Source organism: Lampetra planeri, unplaced genomic scaffold (genome assembly GCF_965212315.1).
Source record: "Lampetra planeri unplaced genomic scaffold, kcLamPlan1.2.h2 scaffold_799, whole genome shotgun sequence".
NCBI lineage: Eukaryota > Metazoa > Chordata > Hyperoartia > Petromyzontiformes > Petromyzontidae > Lampetra > Lampetra planeri.
Window position 1 is genome coordinate 16,491 of NW_027615621.1, and position 21,801 is coordinate 38,291.

At 45.1% G+C, this 21,801-nt stretch overlaps 1 protein-coding gene across 1 annotated transcript in view; it reads left to right on the forward strand.

Moving 5' to 3' along the window:
* Positions 1–17,872, forward strand: part of LOC144741993 (nuclear receptor subfamily 5 group A member 2-like) — a gene marked incomplete at its 3' end in the record, with an annotated part of 33,150 nt that extends 15,278 nt beyond the window's left edge. Inside the window, 2 exon segments of the mRNA XM_078624487.1 lie at positions 14,228–14,347; positions 17,725–17,872. Coding sequence (XP_078480613.1) covers positions 14,228–14,347; positions 17,725–17,872 — 268 coding nt within the window.
* Between the last annotated feature and the right edge of the window lie 3,929 nt (positions 17,873–21,801).

Consider the following 21,801-nt stretch of genomic DNA (forward strand, 5'->3'; position numbering starts at 1 on the left):
CACACACACACACACACACACACACACACACACACACACACACACACACACACATCCACCACATGTCCCTGGGCCGATAAGCGATTATCGAAGTAAACGTCAGAAAAATGGAAGCAAAGAACTACATCGAGGGAACTAATTGAGTCTTCTGTATCTTACAAAAGGACTCAACTTTTAAAAAAAAAGTTTGTATTGATATTTTTTTAAAAATCTGAGATGCATAAATTATACTATAATGCCCTTGTTGCAGCAAAAATAACAAGAGACTGTTTTTCTAAAAACGCTGACAGTTCTGAGTCTGTTTCCAGGCTCATAAACAGTCTGAGTGACTGGATGACAATGTTTACACTTAGCATTAAAAAAAGGTGAAATAAGAGTATGGACAACATGTGTGAGTTTGTTTGCATGTGTTTGTCTATTTACTCCGGGCAAGTGTGCGTGTATCAGGATGACTCATTGCTGGTTCGCTGCCCCGCTCTCCTCCATTGTTCCAGCATTGGGGTGGCTGGACTGACTCCCACAAGCAAACACAATGGGAGGGAGAATTCAACAGGCAGATCGGGACTATTGATGATTCATGTGTTTATGTCTCACCTTCCTTATTCAACTCCCTTTTCACCACCACTCCCCCTTCCTCTCAGTGCCTTTAATAAAAGAGGATGTGTGTACTCGTGTTGGGACGGCCAGCGCTTTTGTGTACCTTGTCAACACATTATAAGAGCAGTTAATTAATGGAAAACACCAGGTCAGTTGAGGTTTTACCAAGTCAAATCACCTCACCTGGAATTGTTGAGTCACATTAAACGGAAAATACGCTCTATGATGATTCATTTCCAATGTATCCCCCTGTTTTCTTTTGCATCGTCCGCCATGCCCTTGTATCCTCATCACCTTAACCCATCTTTATTCATTTCCCGGATTCCCCCAGAGAAGCTTTCGTGACTTCATGTGCTTCCAGCATCTTCTTAATTCTTCACAGAAACAATTGAATGCGACTCCTTGAGGTTTTTACCTCAACTTCATAGATGACAACTTAAGAGGATATTATTGAATCTGTCTGAGTAAATGCTGTGTAACTTTATACTTATATTTAGTCCACTCGTCAGATAAAAGTGAAGCGGGGATCAAAATGCCTGTGACATTTTGAAATGTGGCTTCAATGTTTATTTTAGTCATCCAGGGACAGTTTTGGGGGGAACCAGCCAGGTTTTGCCTCTCTGTCTATTTCTTTTTCATTTTTGCCTCTCCGCATGTAGCGAGAATGGCAAAAGCAGAAGTGAGGGCCATTAAGTTTGAGGAGGAACTGTATTAGAAGTCTTGTTCCCTGGGAAAGCTCCCAGCTGAGATGGGATGGCCATATTGGATAAACAGATGGCCAGGGATAGGGAAAGGACAGGCGAGGAGAAGAGAGGTGAAACAAAGAGGGAGGATGAGAGAGGAGAAGAGACAAGTAGTAAAATAAGGGAAGAAGAAAATGTGATGTCATGGAGGAGAGTGCAGGAGAAAATGAAAAAAGAAAGATGCTAGAAGACGCTAGAGAAAAGAAAGCCAGGGAAGAGGGCAGAAAAGCAGGATGAATTAATCAGATCATATTCAAATGATGATGAATATTAACATTAAATACTAGTTTATATAGTGGTGGCTGTATCTTCAGGTAAGCAGACCTGAGTGGGGCACCAGACACCAGCCTGGACCTCATTACTGCCAATTACAGCAGCTGTGAAAAGACAGAATACGAGGTTGACGGAGGACGAGAAAAAACAAGAGAGTCTCCAACTATTGTTACAATTGGTGCAGTAGTCTCCCCATGGTAAAACAAACTACATATAGTTTATTAGTCTAAGTGATAAATTCACATTAGTTTAATAATAATGATATGGTATGAGAAAATCATTTTTGCTGATTTTGAATTGTTTGTTAAAATGGTATGAAATCATATCTCACGTGGACACAGTTTTAAAATAAGAAGTGCTCTTAGGGAGGAGATTTATTTCCAACAAAACCACGTCCTCTCTGTTAGTTTGTTTGACGTCTCTAAGCCGCCGTATATCAGTCAGTCAAACGTTATCATGACAGATCTCAGCGGCTGCGCTGGAGAGGGGAGGTGATCCCTGAATATTCTCCACTTATAGATTTACCTAAGTTAATAATGTAAGCTTCTCTGATGTGCCCCACTCAGCCCGAGTGGATAACACCCCCTTACACCCATAAATATTTACATGACTGTGGTGAAATACTTACAACTCAGGCTGCCCAGGTCAGTCTAGTTCTTTTTATCTCATACACACAAACACATTTCTTTCCATGACCTATCCAGGAGCAGTTTAATTTTCAGCCAAAGGTGTGTGTGTGTGTGTGTGTGTGTGTGTGTCCATGTTTGTGTGTGTGCATTGTCCCTCCTTTGACTGACGATAGCACCTTTTTTTTTTCCTACACAGTCTATAACTGAGCGGATAATTAATACGCCGTGTAGTCATGATCTGTGACCCCGAGGACATGGTGTGTCTATGCAACACACTAATGCACACACACACACACACACACACACACACACGCTGCTTGCACACACACACACAGATTCCGAGCCCCAGCCTGCAATGTCTGTCTTGTCACAGAGGTCAACAATCTCCCCACCGCCACCCAACACCCCAATCCTGACAAACAGCCAGCATGACAGGGTTGGCGGCCACATGCAGTTGGCAGAGATTTGTAACTGTGTCCCTGGTCCATTGCATTTGAATTATTCTTCAGACTGTATTGCACCCGCCCCAGCACACACCCCGACAGAGAACGCCTGCTTTACATTACTGGGGAAGTAAGACGGTGTAGACATACAGATATGAGACATGTAAGAAAAAGTGTTGCAAGAGTTTAAACCGAAGGAGCAAATGGAGGAAAAAAAGTGAGTGATTTCGAGTGAGGAAAGAGTTGGTGACAGATAGAGAGAGAGGGAAGGAGACAGACAAGGAGGTAATGAAGGACAGCTAGAGAAGGACAGGGAGAAAGGAAGGGAGAAATGAGGAAGAGGGAGGTTGTGGGGGTTAAATGGAAAGATGAACAAGGGGCTGCGCGAGGCGGCACCCAAGGGCAAGGAGGAGGAGGAGAGGGTGCATGGTGAAGGACAACAAGGGGGGTAAAAAAGGACCAGTAGGTGGGGCTGGGTGGGGGGTGGAAGGGGGAAACAGGTGGAAGGTTAATGGGCCTGGAGTGAATCCTCCAGACGCTCTCGGTTTGATATATAGGCCCGAGGACGGGCGCGGGGCGTAGGCTTTCAAAGATATATTATTTCATTTGAGGAGCAGCACCGTTCTGGCCGACAACCTCCCTACACCCGTCACCCCCCCACACACACCCACCCCCACCCCCCTCCCCGGCACACAAGCGTTTGTCCAGTGATAGACGACACCCCCACCCCACCCGTCCGAACACACGCGTACAGTATTGTCCTCCCCAGCACACCGCTGACGTGTGAAGTCATCGCCCACCGCATGTTCTGTTTCTTTACCCCTTCAAGTTGCTATTTTAGCAGTAACCAAATCCATTTGATCAGTAGCAGGAATTCGAGGGGAGGTGTGTGGGAGTTCACATCGGCCCTGTCTCAGTCATAAATTATTGACCATCACGAAAGACATCATTCCTCTCCTCCAGAAATACTGTAAATTGCCTCGACTTCCACCAAAGAGTTGTTTTTTTGTCAGTTTGCCTGTGTGATTTTCACAGAACCCGTAGCACAGGCCAGGGTAGAAACCATTAAATCTGGGGGCAGATCCATTTATCAAAAGCAAAAAAAACGACACCGCGCTTGCAATCAACTTCTATTTCGCTACTCAGTACAGCTGATTTGAGTACACTGATGAGTTCAATGTGAATGCTGTCTAGCAGCTGTCGCTCCAAGTGCACTTTTTTTTATAATGTATTATTACTTCTATTACTACTACAATACAAAATTAAAAAAAAAAAAAAGTGTTGCAGAAAGAAAAGGGGGGAAGTAGTAGAAGTCATACTTGGAAGGCGACAGGATGAAATAGGAAATGACATATCGACACACTTCTATGCATGATGTGTGGTTTCCCATTATGTGGTAAGGCGACATGAGGGGTTGTCCACATGTATTAAGTGTTAGATTTAGGAAGCATCTCAGGGCTTAAATCTGCGCTCTTTTCAATAGCACCGACTACGATTTAGCAGCCTGAGTGTAGACGACAGTGAATCTGAGTGATTTTCCCAAAGTCCTCCTCAGGTCCCTTGACGGTGGTAGACTGAGCTTTAAGACACAGTCTTTCCAAATACCATATCCCGTAGGTCCAACCCCAAGGGAATGCAGGAGGCCGGAAGGAGGTACAGGAAACTTGTTAAAAGAGAAGATTTAAGTTCGAGTGTCCCAGAGGAGGCAGCGGCGAGGAAGAGACAAAGGGGGTTGGGAGTTTCAGCATGCGCTAAAAGTCTGCTCGTCTACTTGATGCTTTGATGAGGGATGAAAGGCTGTCATGAAGTACAAGTTTACAGAGCTCCTGGAAATGATAGACTCAGCTGTCCTCCTTGAATCTCCTCTCTCTTAATTTTATTTGTATGAGCACCTACAGAAAGTTCCTCCTCCGTTCTGAGAGCAGGTGCAGACAACGCTCACTTACGGACAGGGACAGACCACGTGAATGGCGTCGGATCGACACCGTTCCACCATCCCACGGAATCTGTGGATGTGTTTTTAAACTTCCATCTGTGTCTGCCTTTCTCCATCAAGCTCCGGCTAATGAAGAGGCAAAGAAAAGCCAAAATTGCCTCCACCTCCTCTTCCAGTTTTTCATTTTCAAGCAAGCTCACAAATGTGAATCACGCTGTGATTCACATTTGTGAGCACTTTGGGCATTCTGAAGGCGAAAGAGCATGTTGTGTTTAAGTCTTGTTTGAGGACGATCAGGGTAAAAGCCTTTTTTATTGGCAGGTCATGCTGCTTGTTAAGATGGTGACGCAGGTGACTGCGCTGTTACACTCGACTGGCCCCCTGAACCCGTGCAGTTGTTGAAACAAGTTGGCAACACTCAGTCAAATCAGCATGGAGCGAGAGTGCGTGATTGAAAGACGGGGAGGAAGTGGGAGACCAGAAAGAAAATGGGTAAACAAAGTGGATATGGGGGACTTGATTTAGTGAGTTTGGCTGCTAACAAATGAACTCAGAGGCGTGCAAACACTTCACATGCTCCATCTAAAGTAACTTTCTTTGCTGCGCTTAAAGGTATGAGTTGCATTAAATATACTGCTTTGTTAAGTGCTTCCCATCAGAAATTTGGTAAGACAAGAAAGGGGTTGGAACCATTTTTAAAGTATTGTTATGTGCTGGCGGGCAGCGAGTGGCACTATGTTGTCAGACAAGTAGTAAATATACAGACAGACAGAAGTGCTGACATTTCGCCTCTAAATAGCTGCCGCCTATAAGGTTTCCTGGAGGTCAGAGGGGCCGAGGTGTGGCGGCCGTAGCCCTACGCTGACCCTCAACCTCTAAACTAAACTCACCACACCGAACTATGCAAACCTGTCAGCTAATTCATCTTCCTTCTTCACACCTCTCTGCATCCCGTCTTGGGATACGTTGCCGTTTAAAAAGCATCGGAGCAAGACGCAGCCAGGAAAAAGGCCGTTCCGAGAAGTGTTTGACCTCGTAAGATCGGTCAAAGCTGAATGACGACACAAATGAAAAGACTCCTCTAAAGCTCCAAAGCAAATCCCAGTGTGCTTCTCCAGAATAATGGTTCAGTGTTTTGTTTTGTTTTAAATATAAAAGACACAGGTTGCACAGTGTGTTCTCCTGTTGCACGGCCTCAATTATCTGCCGGTAATCCAACTGACCATGTGCTTGTGTCTGTGTCTGCTGCTTTCGTCACCGGGCTGTCAGCAGTTGTCCTCCAATGTCTATTTTTGATGCTCATTTGAGGCTTGTCTATTCTGGACGGGGGGAGTAGGGAAACTTGGGGGCACAAGGGTCCAGGAGACAATAGAGTAGACGGTAGTGGAGAGGAGATGGTGGCTTGCCAGCTAGATTTACACTTAAAGAGTTAAGGGGTATTTATATTCAAGTGGTAAGGCAGCTGATTGAATTTACACATAGAGGTTCCATAGGAAGGAGTAACACTAGACATTATGGTTGTGTTGTGACGACAGGCGAGAAATTTCAATGGGGCTGCACACTGAACAACGACCCGCCGAGTAAATGGCTTTAGCACCGCTAGCAAAGTAGGACAAAGACACCTGTTCCCTGTACTTACTTTAAGCATTCCTTTCCTTTGCTGGTTTTTATTTCCCTCTCACTCCCTCTTTTTCTTAAACGCTATGCCAGAACCTTTTATTAGACTCCCTCCATTCCCTTTTCCTAACCTCTCAATGTGTCAATCTCTTTCTCCAGAAACGCCGTAACAGCAAATCTGGCGCGAGCCGTGGATAAATGATTCCATACATGTGAAATAACGGCATGTCTTTATGGTCCTGCGTTCTTTCTGGATTGTGCCATCTCGGAGCGGCGTAAAAACACTATACAAGCAAGCTGAAACAATCATGAGCAGTAAACCAAATATGCCCGAATGGGACTGAAAGGTGTTGACAAGACTGTTAAACCTCCAGAAATGAAGCAGGGAAGAAGAAGAAGACGGGGTTTTGCAGGTGGCAAGCTGCAGTCTCCCCTTCCCTGAGGCCTTTTTACAGCACATGCTGCACATCAACAGCAGCTGCACTGGGCCTTGCCATAGCCAAAGCAGTGCCGCGGAGAGCTTCGTTCGTGGCAGTGCCGCTCAGAAAATGCACATCAGGGGGACGGAGGAGCCCATCTGCTCTGCTGTGTTGGTGTTTTCGATGCCTTGTCTCCACTGCACCTCCACTTCCCGCATATCACAGGGGCCGAGGGAAGCGCTCGCTTAGTTGAATTGTAATTTGTGTATCAAGGACTGTGATCACAGTGACCTCTGGAGTTGTGCCACGTTCGGTTGTTGATTCACAGCTGTCTGCTTTAAAACCCAGCAGCCCCTTACCCATCCCGCCCCAGCGCATCAAACGCTAATGGGAATCTCTGTCTCCTGCCCTCTCTAACAAAAAGCATCACCACTTCAGTCTCTGCATTTTAAAGCAGCCGCCGTCTTCTTAACTGTGTTAAGGTATATTGCATATGTGTCTGTCTATGTGTGTGTGTGTGTGTGTGTGTGTTTGAAGATAGCTACTGTCTCTACTGCTCTGAATAATACAAAAGGGGAAGCCTTTAGCCTGTTGTCCTTTTTGTCTCGTCTTGTTCCTGTCTTCCCCTCTCCCCTTAACGCACGGCCAGCCAGACAAAGATTATGGGTTCGTTTCCCACTGTCTGTCTATGAAAGTCACACACACACACACACACACACACACGTGTATATCCACGCATGCACATAAATCCTCTCTCTCACTTATAACAGCGCGATGACCGCGGTAATAAAGTCAATGCAAAACCCCTAAGTTTAACCAGCGCGCACACACACACACACACGGCTCTTTGTCATATTTATAACGGCGCCGTATTGCAGCCCCTCCACCCGCACGCACACAAACAACCAGCGATAAATTGCGGCATTAACTCAAGTAATGATTGCGTGGAATGAAATTCCAGTGGCTGAAGTTTAAAAGCAGGATTGCCTGTTAGATGAAGGTCTGGGTGTGTGGACTGACAGTGTGTGCTGGGGGGAGGGGGGTTGTATAGATCAATAAGACTTCTATGATCAGCATCCCTCTAGCCTGGAACCTTACAGACAGTCCACATGTACGGCTCATTTTATCTTTGGATGGTGTGCCATGTTTTTCTGTCTGCATCGGCAGTTGGGGGTGAGGGGTGGGGGGGTTGGCGGGTGTCGTAGAAGAGAGTGGGATGGCGGGAAGGAAGCAGGAGGCATCATACGTGTGTGTAATTGTGTGTGTGTGTGTTTGTGTGTGAAGCAGGAGGAGGAAGGGTTACTTTTGGGAGATGCTGTTCCCTGGGCTGCATGTGTATTAGTGGTCTAATGTTCATGTGAATAATTGATTACGGCCTCTCTGTATTTTTGATAATTAGTTGATAGCTACTTAGCTCTAAGCCCTGAGATTTTAACGTGTGTGTGTGTGTGTGTGTGTGTGTGTGTGTAAGAGAGTGATAGAGAGAGGAGGGTCTTTTGTGGAATTCAGAAAACAATAGTGTTCAAAGAAAAAAAAAAAGGCTACTTTCCTCCAGGCCATGCACCCATGGATTAATGAGCAAACAATGCATACACCTTTCTCATAAGCTGTTTTGTCAATTTCTCCGATGATTTATTGCCGTATGACACACCACTCACACGTGTGACCTCTTGACAAATCTTGACCCAGTTCCCCAAATGCTGCACTACCTGGATGGCTGACATCCAATTATTTTGCGTCATTTAAATAAAAACACACCCATATTTGTTTATTACAGGCGCTCCTGGAAAGTTGTGCTTTTAAACGGTGGCACACCACAATAAACATCACATGTATGAAAAGACGTCCATTGAAATTCATGTCGGGCCGCTCACTCGTCTGCACTCTCGCCTTATTGATTATGCATCAAGTAAAAACGGAATAGGAAAGATTGTGTGCGCTTGGTTCCCACTCGAATCCAGCCTCTGATATCAGGCAGAACCTTCCTTTGCCGTCATCTACAACCTTGACGAAACAAGAAAACAAGACATTATTGTTGCCACACTGATATTTAGCTTTTTTTCAGTTTCATACACATATAGATGTTGATAATGTTTTCATATTTTGTGTTTATTAATTGTTCATAGAGTCCCGATGATGCCTGTAGAGCTTCAGTTCCATATACATTAACAGCTGTCAGCAGACATTAGTATTAGTATTAGTACTGGTTTTCCTCGGACAGGGATGTGGATTGGATAGTCATGAAATCTGCAGACGGATAAGATCATGTGAAGATGTGAATAAGTGAGTGAGCAACGCAAATCGAAAGACAGAATTTTCTCAGGGTCAAAGGTCAGGCTCCGGAGTCTGTTAATGCCATTGCCGCGGGAACGGATCAATCAGCTGTATCAGTTAGAGGCTGTTGGTGGACACACAAACAGCGGCTGTCCAAGAGACACGTGGCGGAATAGTCCTTTAAAATGTCTCGGTCAATGGCTCTCAGAGAGGTAAACACATACAGACAACTGATATCACACAGTGAAAACTCATCGCCACAGACGACACGTGATTTACTGTATTTATTTATCGTACTCGTGTAAGAAACAATTTCATGTCATGATCATGTGATCGTCGCCACCTCTGTGGGGATGACAGACTCAAAGGTCCGGACCACGTCTAGCTCTAAATAAAACACAATGTGTCCTGTTCTACTGTCAAAGGACTAGAACCAAATGTCCATCAGGCGACAACGCTGACTGAAAATGTGTCCGTGTGCGTTTGAACAGCTGAGTTCAGATCTGAAGCGTTGAGTTATCTCCTATGACGTATTACTGCGATCAGCCGCCGTCATCCGCAGATCTTGATCCTCAACAATCATGACTATGCTGTTGATATTGTCTCTGCTATTGACAGCGTCCATGAAAACCAGAGCGAATCCCCAGGAGGCTCCGCAGACTGTGGGAGTCTTTAAAACCACACACTTAATTGCCACATTTGTCTAACCTCAGCAGCGTGTCCTTGTCTGCAGAAAAAAAAAGAAAGAAAGAAAGACAATGTTGTCTATGGACTGTTGGATTTCAATTTGATGATCAAAGCTAAATCCTCATCACAAATCCACATCCAGCACTCTTTGTCAGGAGGTTGCTGTATTATCACACGTCCATTATTATTGTCAAAGCCGATACGTGACAACGGTGATATTTTCCGAGCTCCCAGACGACTTCTGACATCTCTGTTGCTGACACAGACTTTGTGGATTCTGTGAGCTCAGAAGGAGCTAAGTCCACAGGCATTTCCCCCACGACATGATATGTTGGATTAGACATGCACGCAACCAGCAAGCAGGTGCCACTGACATGAAATGATGACGAGCATGCACGTAATGATGCACATGTAGTGTCACATTCGTAGCAAACACTCACTGGGCCTCACTGGCTTTTCAGGAGACAGACCCACGTTGGCGGTGAGCGCCGTCCCTGCGTCAGGCAGTTATGATCAATGTTTGTAGCATCTTGAAAGAAAGAGAAACGTCTCAGGTTCAACTGAAGGAATTGGTACAAATTAAATGCATGGCTACAAATACATAAAAGATTTGTTTGGACTCTTCACCAGTGAATATTCCTACAACAGTTTACGTTTACTCTCCACTGCTTTTGAGCCAAGCATACTGGTTATAGGTCATCTCCATTTCACACTTGCCAAACCAGGAGGGAGCACACGCGACAGTTCCAACACATCTACACAAAACAAGGCACGCGTGAGACATGCACTCCCAGTAAAGTCACTGAGTTATGCTGTCAGACAAACTGGCAGGTTAACAAACTAGTGTGATAACAAAGTGTGGTTTCTTTTACTCTTCAACCTTGACTCCGGCGGACACATTCGGTTTTGCTCGAGCTGATTGCTCAGTGTATTTGAACCAGCATTATCATTCCTCTCTGGAGCCTGTAGCTCTCCCACACCCCCGGCTCTCAGCACCACCTGCCCGTTTTCCCAGAATTCTTATCACTCTGCCAGCAACAGAGGATCGAAGCTCCGACAGCCGGCGTGCCGCGATAAACAAGGGTCGATTTGGGGAAACGTAGAAAAGGAGGAAGGAAGGAAGGAGGGGTTGTAATGGTTTTTATTCTTACCCATGTCAGCAGTGTGTAGAGAAGAGCAGCACATAGTGTGAAACATGAACACCACAAGGCCCCTCCAGCAGCCCCCCCCCAACCAGGTCACATAGCTGGAACATCCTGGGGAGTTTGTCACTAACACTGCTGCTTTTTTTATGGATATAGCTCTATTTGTGGTTGCCAAACATGATTTGTCGTGGCGTTTAAAAGGCATTTGCTGTGACATTTGACCTGAAACAGGCGCGTCGGTGGTGATTTATCCATTAAGTTTAAAAAGACAGTCGAACAAATTGATAGTGAGAGTTCATCACAGCTCTTCTACGTTTCACGGTGCGAAAAGAAACTCCACCAAAATCCCGCAGAACTTCGCAACGCCTTTTAATCAAATTACCTACACTAAACTGGGGATGAGCTACATTCAAGCGAGACATAATTAACTGTTTGCCGCACTCTGCAGAACAACAGGCGCCATTGTAGGTGAATTAATTCCTGTTCCCAGGTGAATACAGGGCCTGTTTGGCTCAAGGCGAACAGATGCCAAGACAGGACCGCACCAAAGGCTGGCTGCTCAAGACGCACGAGCATTGATGTCGGCTTCAAACCTCACCTGTACGCAGCATTGATTCCTGTCCAGAGATGGGAAGGCACAAGCACGGCTATTGTTTATGTACAAGAGGCAGATTAACCCCCCCCCACCACTACCACCACCACCAACACACACGCATAAAAAAGTAGCATGGATCTCTCCATTCATTAAGGCTCCACAGAAGGAGATTCCATTAATCTGTTCATTAGGCTACATCAAAAATGGAAGTACTTATTAAAATCAGATCCAGCTGTGTACTCTCGTTAAAGCCCCGCCGTACGGTAGAAGCCTTAACAATGCTCGTGGCACGGGACCAACACTCGGCCACAAGAAAGAGTCGACTATATTGGCCTGTTTTGACTCAACACACCGTGATAATTGCTCTGCTCTTAGCGGGGGGGCTATGAATAAACATTACGTTTGTCAGCGAGTATTTGAATGCGCCATTTCCAATTAATTTACATTTGTCCAGAAATGGGGGGAAATACCTGCTCTTAATCACAATGTTTTATTTTCTCTACTACCCCCCCCACCTCCCTCCCCCCCAGTCTTTTCTCATTCCTTTCATTCCCTGTCTGGCACTTTTATTCCCTCTCTCAATCGCTGTCGTTCTTTTTTTTTTTTTTTTTTACCTCTCTCTGGAAAATCCCATTAATCTCAGCCAGCGGTTTTGAACAAAAGCTACGGGCTAAGCGATTGATCCGGGCATTGATCCCACTCGGCTGAACGATCATCAAGGTGTTAAATTGGTTTCTTAGAGGATATGTATTTTTCATTGCTGGCTGCTGCAAGTAGAAGTTCTGACTTGGAATTTCTCTCCTTTTCAACCCAACACTGGCAGAAAAGATCATGCCTTGAAAAGTCTTTAATAGTCGTTTCTGTGGCCAGATGGACGCTGTTTCCGAGGAACAAACCTTAAATGCAAAGTCGTTGTAATGAGTTTCACTCAATCCAAGGACAGGTGGTAAGTTTGGATTGTATAAATACACCTATAGTAGAAACTAGAACTACCTCATTTCTAATACTGAGTGTTTTCATGGGTTTGGAATATGACAAGTGAAGCATGTGAACAGATAATGATCAGGAGCACAGGTCGGTCTCAGAGATTTCTTCATCGACATGTAGGAACCAGGCTGCACTTGACTTATCCTACAACTTAAGATCTTATGCACATCAGGGCAGTGATACCTTCTTGCCCATGTGGGGAAATTGAACTTTGTGTGTTCACCGGCTACTGGAACCGTCTCTGTTCGCCACATTTTCAATCTCTGTACTCAGGCGTTCCAGACTTGCCTCCATGAAAACCCAAGATGAGGCGGGGTGTCAGCCCCATGTCAGGATGTTCATATTATCAGAGTGTGCAGACAGCAGATCTTGTAAGATCAGGTGCCATGAATGTTGCTCATTTGACAGAGCAAAGGAAGAGCTTGTCAGGGAAACAGCTTGTGTCACTGGCACTTAAAAGGTCAGCAAACTGAGCCACAACCCCTGGCCCGCCCTTGTGCCGGTCTGCCTGTCACCGGCCCCGCAACTCGCAGAAGGGTGTCCCTTGACTCTCATCGTGGTTCATTCTCTCTGAACTGCCACGCACCCCCCCCACTCCTCTTTGATGACCCGGGCATGTCTTCACAGCGTCTCGGCAGGCAGACGCAGGACAGCTCTTTGATGAGGACCCCAACACTGGCCAGCAGTGCTGACATGCAGGGGGTCCATGTACCCATCCATACCATTACATGTGCTTCCAGGGTCCTTTGCTAGAGAGACGTAGCGAATCACGGTGCAGCAGAACCCCCCCCCCCCCCACACACACACACACACACCACCTTCTTTGAATGCTTCACTCGCGCTCTGAACGTTTTAACGAAGGCATTTGAATTTTGCTTTAATTCCTGTGCTTGAGGTGCCTCCACTGTGGGTTCGCGAGAGGCCACAATAATGTCTGAAATGGTATAAAAGTCTTTTTTTTTTTTTTTCCTGCCAAATATGGCGTGGTGTCTTAATAACAAGATAATATCTGTGATTCAGTTGAAGCATACTCAAATCAGTGCCAAAAATAACCATACACAGACAACGTACACAACCACAACTCATAACAGTCATATCCAGCATTTACATCCATCTGTTCGAAGTTGCCAGGAGGTCAAAAAGTGCCAAACCACCCCCCCCCCCCGCACAAAGACACTCACACTGCACCTGCCTGTGTCACAAAGTTATATCATCGATCCACATTCCTCGTCCTTCAAGCTGTCGCTGACACTGGAGATGAACAGACAGTTCTCATAGTCGCCGGATCAAAGCTCCCGACAACACAGACTGTGGGACCGGAGAGACACGTTATTCCTAATGACGCCACAAAGAGCACGTTTGTCGATAGAAAAACGTGTGGTGGTGGTGTGTGTGTGTGTGTGTGTGTGGGGGGGGGGGGGGGGGGGGGTGATGTCTCAAACAAACCAGGCAGATTGAGAGGAAAGGAATGAGGAAAATGAATCCGACTGGCATTGCACAGTAATCATTAACTTAGCCAGGCATGGGAAGAGACAGTTACAATGGACAGGGTTGTTTTGGTGCCTGACCCGCTTCCAAAGCTCACCTGGCAGCTCCCTGGGAGCCAGCGGCTGGCATGACGGGGGGTGTGGGTCGGGGGGGGTGGCTCTTAATCATTATCGTCTGTGGGATCATTCAGAAACTGTCAGCAAAGGGCAAACAGATAAATCTGGAAAGTGTTAAATCAGGCACGCAGTGAAGTACTTAGAGTGAAGAGGTTCACATGAGAAAGCTTGGGAGCGTGTTCAGGTGAGTTTTGTGTTGGGCTGAAATAAAGTGACTAATCAATGTCAACTGATGTGCGAGCGAGTACCTGACATGGTTTCTTCATCTGTGTCACTAGGTGGATGACCAGATGAAGCTTCTACAGAACTGCTGGAGCGAACTCCTCATTCTCGACCACGTCTTTCGGCAGGTGGTACATGCCAAGGAGGGTTCTATCCTACTGGTCACCGGTCAGCAGGTGAGTCGATGAAAATGCGTCTTCTGCCTTTTGTTCCTTTCCCCCCCCCCGTACATCAGTGACTCCTCCGGGGGCGTCAGCAACACTTCCCTCAGGGCAGTATTGATCACACAGCCACATGCTGCTTCATTAAAAATGGATTTTGCTTATAGATATAAAAGAATGTCACCAGAATAAACAATTATACATTTTCTTTCAGTGCGCTCACGCACACAGCGTCAAATTGTGCATTGTACAAACCCTCTCATCGGTGGAGACGATAAGTTATAAATGAATGATTGGATGGATATTGTTCTTCAACCAAAAGTTTTGCAAAATTAGGAAGGCGAGCATGTTTAGGAAGTGTACTCACGCTAAAGATTTAAATCTCTTCTTATAATTGGTTGACACCTTGTCAGGATTTGCGGTGGAAAGAATATAACGGAGAGGAGGTGGCTTCAAGATGAGAAGAGGGTGGAATGGAGGTGGGGAGAGGAAAGGGACGACATGGATGCAGACGGTAAAACACATCCGAAATGAGTCGAGTGGAAGGAGAAAGACAGAAGAATGTAAGATGTAAGATATGAGCACAGCACGTTTAGGAGGAGGCACACGAAACAAGGAAGGACAGAGGGACGAGGTCCGAAGAGAACGGAGGGGTGAGCAGGAGGAGGTGCTGATAGTCAGGGGAGGTGCAGGACGGCGCTCTCGTTTGCATACTTTGGTTAATGAACAGCTGCTGTTGGTGGGCGGCGGGGCGGGGGGGGCGGGCTAGGGGGGGGTAAATTTGTGTGTGCATAAATGCGTGTGAATGTGTGAAACAGTTCATTATCTCCTATTATTCTCTGCCTGGCCAGGGGTGACAGCGCAGCCATAACACCAGGGATATTTAGAACACAGTAGCAGAATCACCCAAAGCAAATGTTGCAGTGCGCGTGCGCACACACACACACACACACACACACACACACACACACACACACGCACACACTCAGCATAGCACATAAAGAACAACATACTGCAGTGTAATTTGACCACATAACAACTTAATTGTCTCAAATGGTATCGTGCTCGTCAAATGAGAGCTCCAAGTGTGTGAACCGGAGCTGAAGGTCAATGATAACACTGCGTATCTGAGAGGTCAAATGTCTGATCTTCACCCGAGACAATCAGCCCAACCATTAAGTGTCCTTGAGTAAAAAAAAAAAAAAGTCTGCTGTTAATGTGTGTCTATGGGCCACAGAGAAGACCAGAAAAAGAAATGCCTAAAGCTGTTTACAACAACTCTTTTTTTTTGTGTTGACTTCAATTTTCACCAGATTGTTTTTCAAGGCTCCTCCTTTCACTTAATTAATAAAGTTCTATTTTGGATGCAGAGATGATTGCGGTTCAGAATCGTAAGCTTTGTAACATTTGTTTGACATTCTGAAGGGGATTCATTAGTTGCATGGACAACCTGGTTCAGTTGTGTCTTTGCACGTATTTGTCTCGTGCATAATGGACGACAACAGAAACAGGCACAAAGCGACGACATACTTTAATCTTCTGTTCATCAGATGATCCATAAGTGATCTCACCTGCAACTTCAACAAAAGTGGACATGAATGCATTCTCACCCTCTTTGTCGCCAACAGTCAGACAACGGCCATCGGTGTCAGTCTGGGGTGAAAAAGAGGAGGCTCGTTCTTAATCCTGTCACTGGATCAAACCAAAAATAAAAAAAAACTGTAACTCATCAAAATTCATGCAGAGATAAAATGACAAATGGACTGAGCTGCTGAATGATTAAGCAAGGCCTCGCAGCCTGGCAGACCGTTTTTTTTTTTTTTTTTTTAATATGGAAAGGCTGATATTTTGACAGCACAACACTTGTGGTCTACATGAAATTCAAATGATGAAGAAATGCAAAAAGGGGAAAAAAAAAGGGGCAGGTTTTTCCACAGCCGGTTGTACATTTTCAACCTCACATCTGCACATCAAAACGTCCGGCCAAAGACTGTTCATCGTTTTCACAAAGACAGTTTATATATATATATATACATATATATATATATGCTCTCTACGTCTCTGCAGGAGGGATAATAAAGAAGTATTGATTGATTGATTGATTGATAAGCAGGTCACCAGGGTTAGTGCTAAGTCTGCTATAGTGACATTACAGCCCCCCCCCCCCTTCTCTTTTTACTTAAGGCTAGGAGGCAATAACCCAAGGCATCACCATCAACAGTCCAATCCTTCAATGAAGTTATTTCATGCACAGTTGATTTTATGTAAATTGATTGACACCTTGGAAGGGGGAGGTGTCTGCTCTCCCGCTGAGCTATAACTCTTCTGCTCAGCAAAAGCAGGAGGGACAAAGGAGTTGCAAACAGACTGCAGGAGAAAGAGATTTAAGATAAAAGAGAGATGCTGGGATTCATGAAAGAACGGTGGGCAAATCTAAAGCATCAAGGATACACAAATACAAGCAAACTTAGTAATAATAATGGGGTAAAACTTCTTTGTAGAGCACTTATCAAAATTAAAGTGCTCCACAGACAAAGAGTAATAAAAGACATGAAGGGCAAAATTACAATAAGTTAAATTAGGGGCAGCTTAAAGAACGTTTTCTGATAATAAAACAACAGCAACAACATGATTTATTTAGAAGACCGAGTCTGTCTGAGGCCAAATCCAAAAAAGATCAGACACAAAACAGAAAAAAAAGACAGGCACAAAGACAGTCTGGCAGAAGACTGATGTATAGACGGACGCGACAGGAGGCTAATGAGGGAATGTGCAGCAGCCCGTCGGTGGAAGAATGTGGTAAAATGATTTTTATGGTCACAGGTTCCATGCATCTATTTAACATACGGTCATTCATGTACAGCAGCATCTGACTCCGTGAATAATTCCTTAACAGCCCTTTCATCCCTGATACTGTAGACAGTAGACAACGGAGAATTCAGTAGCGGGCTGTTCCTTCTCCATCCCAGGGAGCACGCCACCGACTGCCCCGGCCCTGAAGAGGAGATTTTTGCTTATTTTTACCCTTCTTACATAGATTGAAAACACACTTTTCCCCCAACAAATACATTTAAAATCCAAGGGTGTTTTTAATTGCAAATTGGAGCTCCCAGGGACCCTCATCCTGAGCTTTAGCAACTGCACACACCAACATCCACTCTCCCCTGGAAAGCCTAACACAGTCAATTATGGTAATGAATTGTCAATAAATATAAAAATTTAATACGGTCCTGCCTACTGTGAGTGGCAGCTAAGGACTTGCCTCCCAGACAAATGTGCTGCAGCTGCAGAAGTTTGCCTACAATTGGTGTGTGTGTGTTTACGTGTGGGTCTTAAAAACCAAATTGAACTACATGTGATGTTCTCCGTGCTCCTCTTCCTCCTGCCTGCAGGTGGACTATGCAGTAATTGCATCGCAGGCAGGGGCAACCCTCAACAACCTGTTGATCCACGCCCAGGAACTAGTGGCCAAACTACGCTCTCTGCAACTGGACCAACGGGAGTTTGTCTGCTTGAAGTTCCTGGTCCTCTTCAGCCTGGGTGAGTCCCTGAAAGTTTATAAGCCAGAGAGACGCTTCTAATGGCCTCTACCCACCACAGCTAGCTTTTCCTCAAACTCAGGAGCCAATTTGAGGCCAATTTTGTCCAAATGGGAGGAATGTTCTTCTTCCACCACAAGCAGGAAATACGGGCGTTGTAGTGAGTACAAATGAAATAAAAGAGGAAGGAAAAGGAGGATGACGAAGGTGATGAAGACAGGGAATGCGTGAAATGAGCCGGTACGATGAAGAAAAAGACGGAAAAAGACTGGGATGTGGAGAGGAAGTGAAAATATAAAGTAGAAAGAGAGAGATGAAATGTGCGTGTGTGTGTGTGTGTGTGTGTGTGTGTGTGTGTGTGTGTGTGTGTTAGCGCGATCACATCTGAAAGTTGCTTTCCACTTTGTCAGCGAAGGTCGGACATTACCAGGAGACTGATCCTTGTCCCTCTCCTAACGAGTCTCTGACAAATGACTTCTGAGACACACACACACACACACACACACACACACACACACACACACACACACACACACACTGACACCACTGAAGTCAAGGTAGCCTCACTGGGCCTGGCCCGTGACTGGCACCGAGAGCAGCAGGGGCATGCATATCTTTAATGCTTTTCTTATCCTTTGCTATCCATCCCCTCCCATCTACAATCCACACAGGCCATGTTTTCACTTCCTCACCTCCTCCAAACAAAGGAAGAGGGATTAATGAACTGCTTGGCCGGGAAGCACACACACACACACACACACACACACACACACACACACACGCACACACATTGCAGTTATCAAGCAGAATTAATGTTTACGGTCATGCTGAACAGAGAGGGACGGGTGGATTTCAGTTTGTCTTTGAAATGGGTCTGTGTGCCTACATGCATGTGCATGTGTGTGTGTGTGTGTGTGTGTGTGTGTGTGTGTGTGTGTTTATTATTAGGCACAAGTGATGGGGCTCAGGGTCTAAATAATTTGGCAGTAACATCATCCATAATGAAAGCTCACCTAAGGGATGTGTATCGCCCCCGGCAGTGCCTGTTCTCTAGCATTGCCCAGGTCTTCGGCAAAAGAATCATGACACAGGCGGCGTTGAGCCGACTGAAGGTAACGGCGGTGGGTGGTGCAAGTGTGTGCGTGGCGTCAGCAATGTAAATCCAGGAGATTTAGAATTGATTTATATCATGCACAGCTGAACAGAGTATGTGTGTGTGTGTTCCACATATACTGAAGCAGTGAGGAAGCAGGTGTGTGTGTGTGTGTGTGTGCTAGCAGCAAAGCCAGTTATTAAAGATTGCAGCTAAATGAACCATGAAAGTAGCTTTGTGCTGCCTGTTGAACATTAAGATATACCTAAAGGGGATCTTTATTAGCTTTATCTAAGGGATATATCCGGTATGTATTTTCTTATTGGGGCCCTGTTCGCCTGTGTAAAGGGCCACAGCGACTCACAGGGACCAAAAAGACTGGAATTGGAGTGAGAACAATGGCTGCAACTGACTTTTTCATCATTTAACGAAATAAAAACAAGTATTGGTATTGTTCTGAGATGTTACAAAAACCTCTGTCCCTCACTCTTTCCCCCCAACATTCTGTCTGCTCCCGGAGTGTCCCCATTATTCCTCCTTCCACCAACAACTTCCATCGGTCTCTTCCTCTCTATCTCTCCTGCTGGGTGGACGATCCGTCACCTACTCCCCGCTAGAAGAGCTCTTAGTGAAGCCACTTGTCGATAAACACAGGGTTACAGATGTCACTCCAGCTGACGTCTCATGTCCTGACCTGTGTGTGTGCTTGTCTTTATAAATCTTTTTTTTTTATATAATATATATTTTCTCGGCCTTTTTCTTTATCTCTCCCCCTCTGTTGCTTTTTCTTTCCCATCCTTCCTCCTTGTCTTAAGTGAAGGCTTTCGCCCTCTATCAAAAGATTATCACTCTGCTGGCATTGATCTGTTAAGTGTGTGTGTGTGTGTGTGTGTGTGTGTGTGTGTGCGTGTACGATCACCAGCCATTAAAGCTTGAGAGAGACTGAATGTTGTGTGGGTCAGAGTTCAGTAAAGAATTACTACTACTTGTCTGGTGATAGAACTCAGTTAATGGGTCTTTGATTTCCTTTTAAAAGGTTTAAACGCTGTAATAGAAAGAGTGACAGACTGCTGTTTGTGCAACCAGGTGACAGGATCATAAGTTCAAACTCAGGCAACTGCACTGACCCTTTTCTCAATATATGCTGAATAAACAATCCTAATGTTTTGTTCTCACCATTCTGTGATATAGAACTTTGCTTGTCGGTACTTGTATGCCTCCTAAATATGTAGGATCACCCATGGAAAAATACAAAAAAGAGGCATTTTCACCATATTTGCACGTGTGGTAAAGTGCCACACAGACAGCTTCCATATTGACAAAGCAGATGCAGTTACAAAGGTCAGAGAGTGTTCAGCCAGCAACCAGTGAGCCCGGCTCTGCAGGTCGCACCCCATCAGGTGTAATTGGGAAAGACAGCCGCTGCCAGGCCTTGTCAGCTGGGAGGAGAACCAGAGTAACTGCCAGAAGAGTGCAGAGTGTTAAACGCTCCCAGCAGAGAGCAGATTTGTGGACATAGCTTTAAATAACACCCCTAAATTAAAGCATTTAGTGGGAACAAAGCCTGTGAGAAGTTGATGGAGAGGGAAAAGGCACACTTGACTTTGGTGAAGTCGGCCGATATGAGCGCATTCCTCCTGCTGACAGAGAATCTCCCACAACAATAGAAGGAATGCAGCTGTTTACTGCTGTGTGACATCACTCCCCACACACCAAGTTAATATGTCTGCCCTAATGCTTTTATTACTTTGTGACTTATATATATGTCTGAGCTGTTTAAGTGATTAAAAATAACAATATAAATTAATCAATCCCGACTACTTCAAGTACTTTGAACCAATATGCAACATTTGATAGATGATTTATGTTTAAGGTTTAGAATCCCAAACTACAATGCCAAATTACTTTTGGATAAAAAAGAAATAGTTAAAATAGCAAAACAGCTGAAATGATCAATCCAAAATCTTTAAGACAACAAATCTACGTAGTTTTTTTTTTTCAACCTGTATAATCTTGTGTAAGTATTGTGAAAACTACAACCACCACCACCTCATTGCTAGATGTTGCTCATTAGCATGTTTAGCACGTTGTGTGCGGCACCATGAGGTCAGACATCAAACTGCTGACAACAAGACAAGTAAACGAGATTAACCTTGATGAGAAGAAGACAAACATTCTCTCTCTCTCTCTCTCTTTATCATATTTATCTCTGAACACAATGAGCAGGCCGAGAGAGAAGAAAAAAAATACATAATTCCCAGACAGGTGCATCCTAATTAAGCAACAGCCGAAGCTGCTCAGGATCAATGTCCTGATCCCTGGCCAGCAAGCAGGGGAGTACGGTACATCAGGCATCCCCCCAACACACACACACACACACTCCTCTTCCTCACAGAAAGCCTGGCAAATATTCATTTCCTGAAACGAACCGAATCATTTGGAATTCGGTCAGGGATTGATTAACATCAGGCGGCGGCTGCGGTTCAATATTTACTCCCCTTTGAGACCAATCCAGGAGCCAAATAATGGAGCATATAACTGGTGCTACACTTTACAACTTCATTAAATGCAACACAATGACAACGTTGTTTTTTTTTTTGTTTAAATATATTTTTCGCTGCACTTCGCCTTCCTAGTGAAATTCCATTTAACTCAACAACATGCAATCAACTCGTATCAGTATGAGAACGGCTGATCGGCCTTAACTGAACATTAAACGCTCGGTGGGAACACCACAGAATGCAACCAACAAAAGGTCACCAATGTTTCTGTTAAATGAATCAAAGCACAAGCGCTGTTTTACAATATAACACAAGTAAATGCTGCAGCCACAGAAC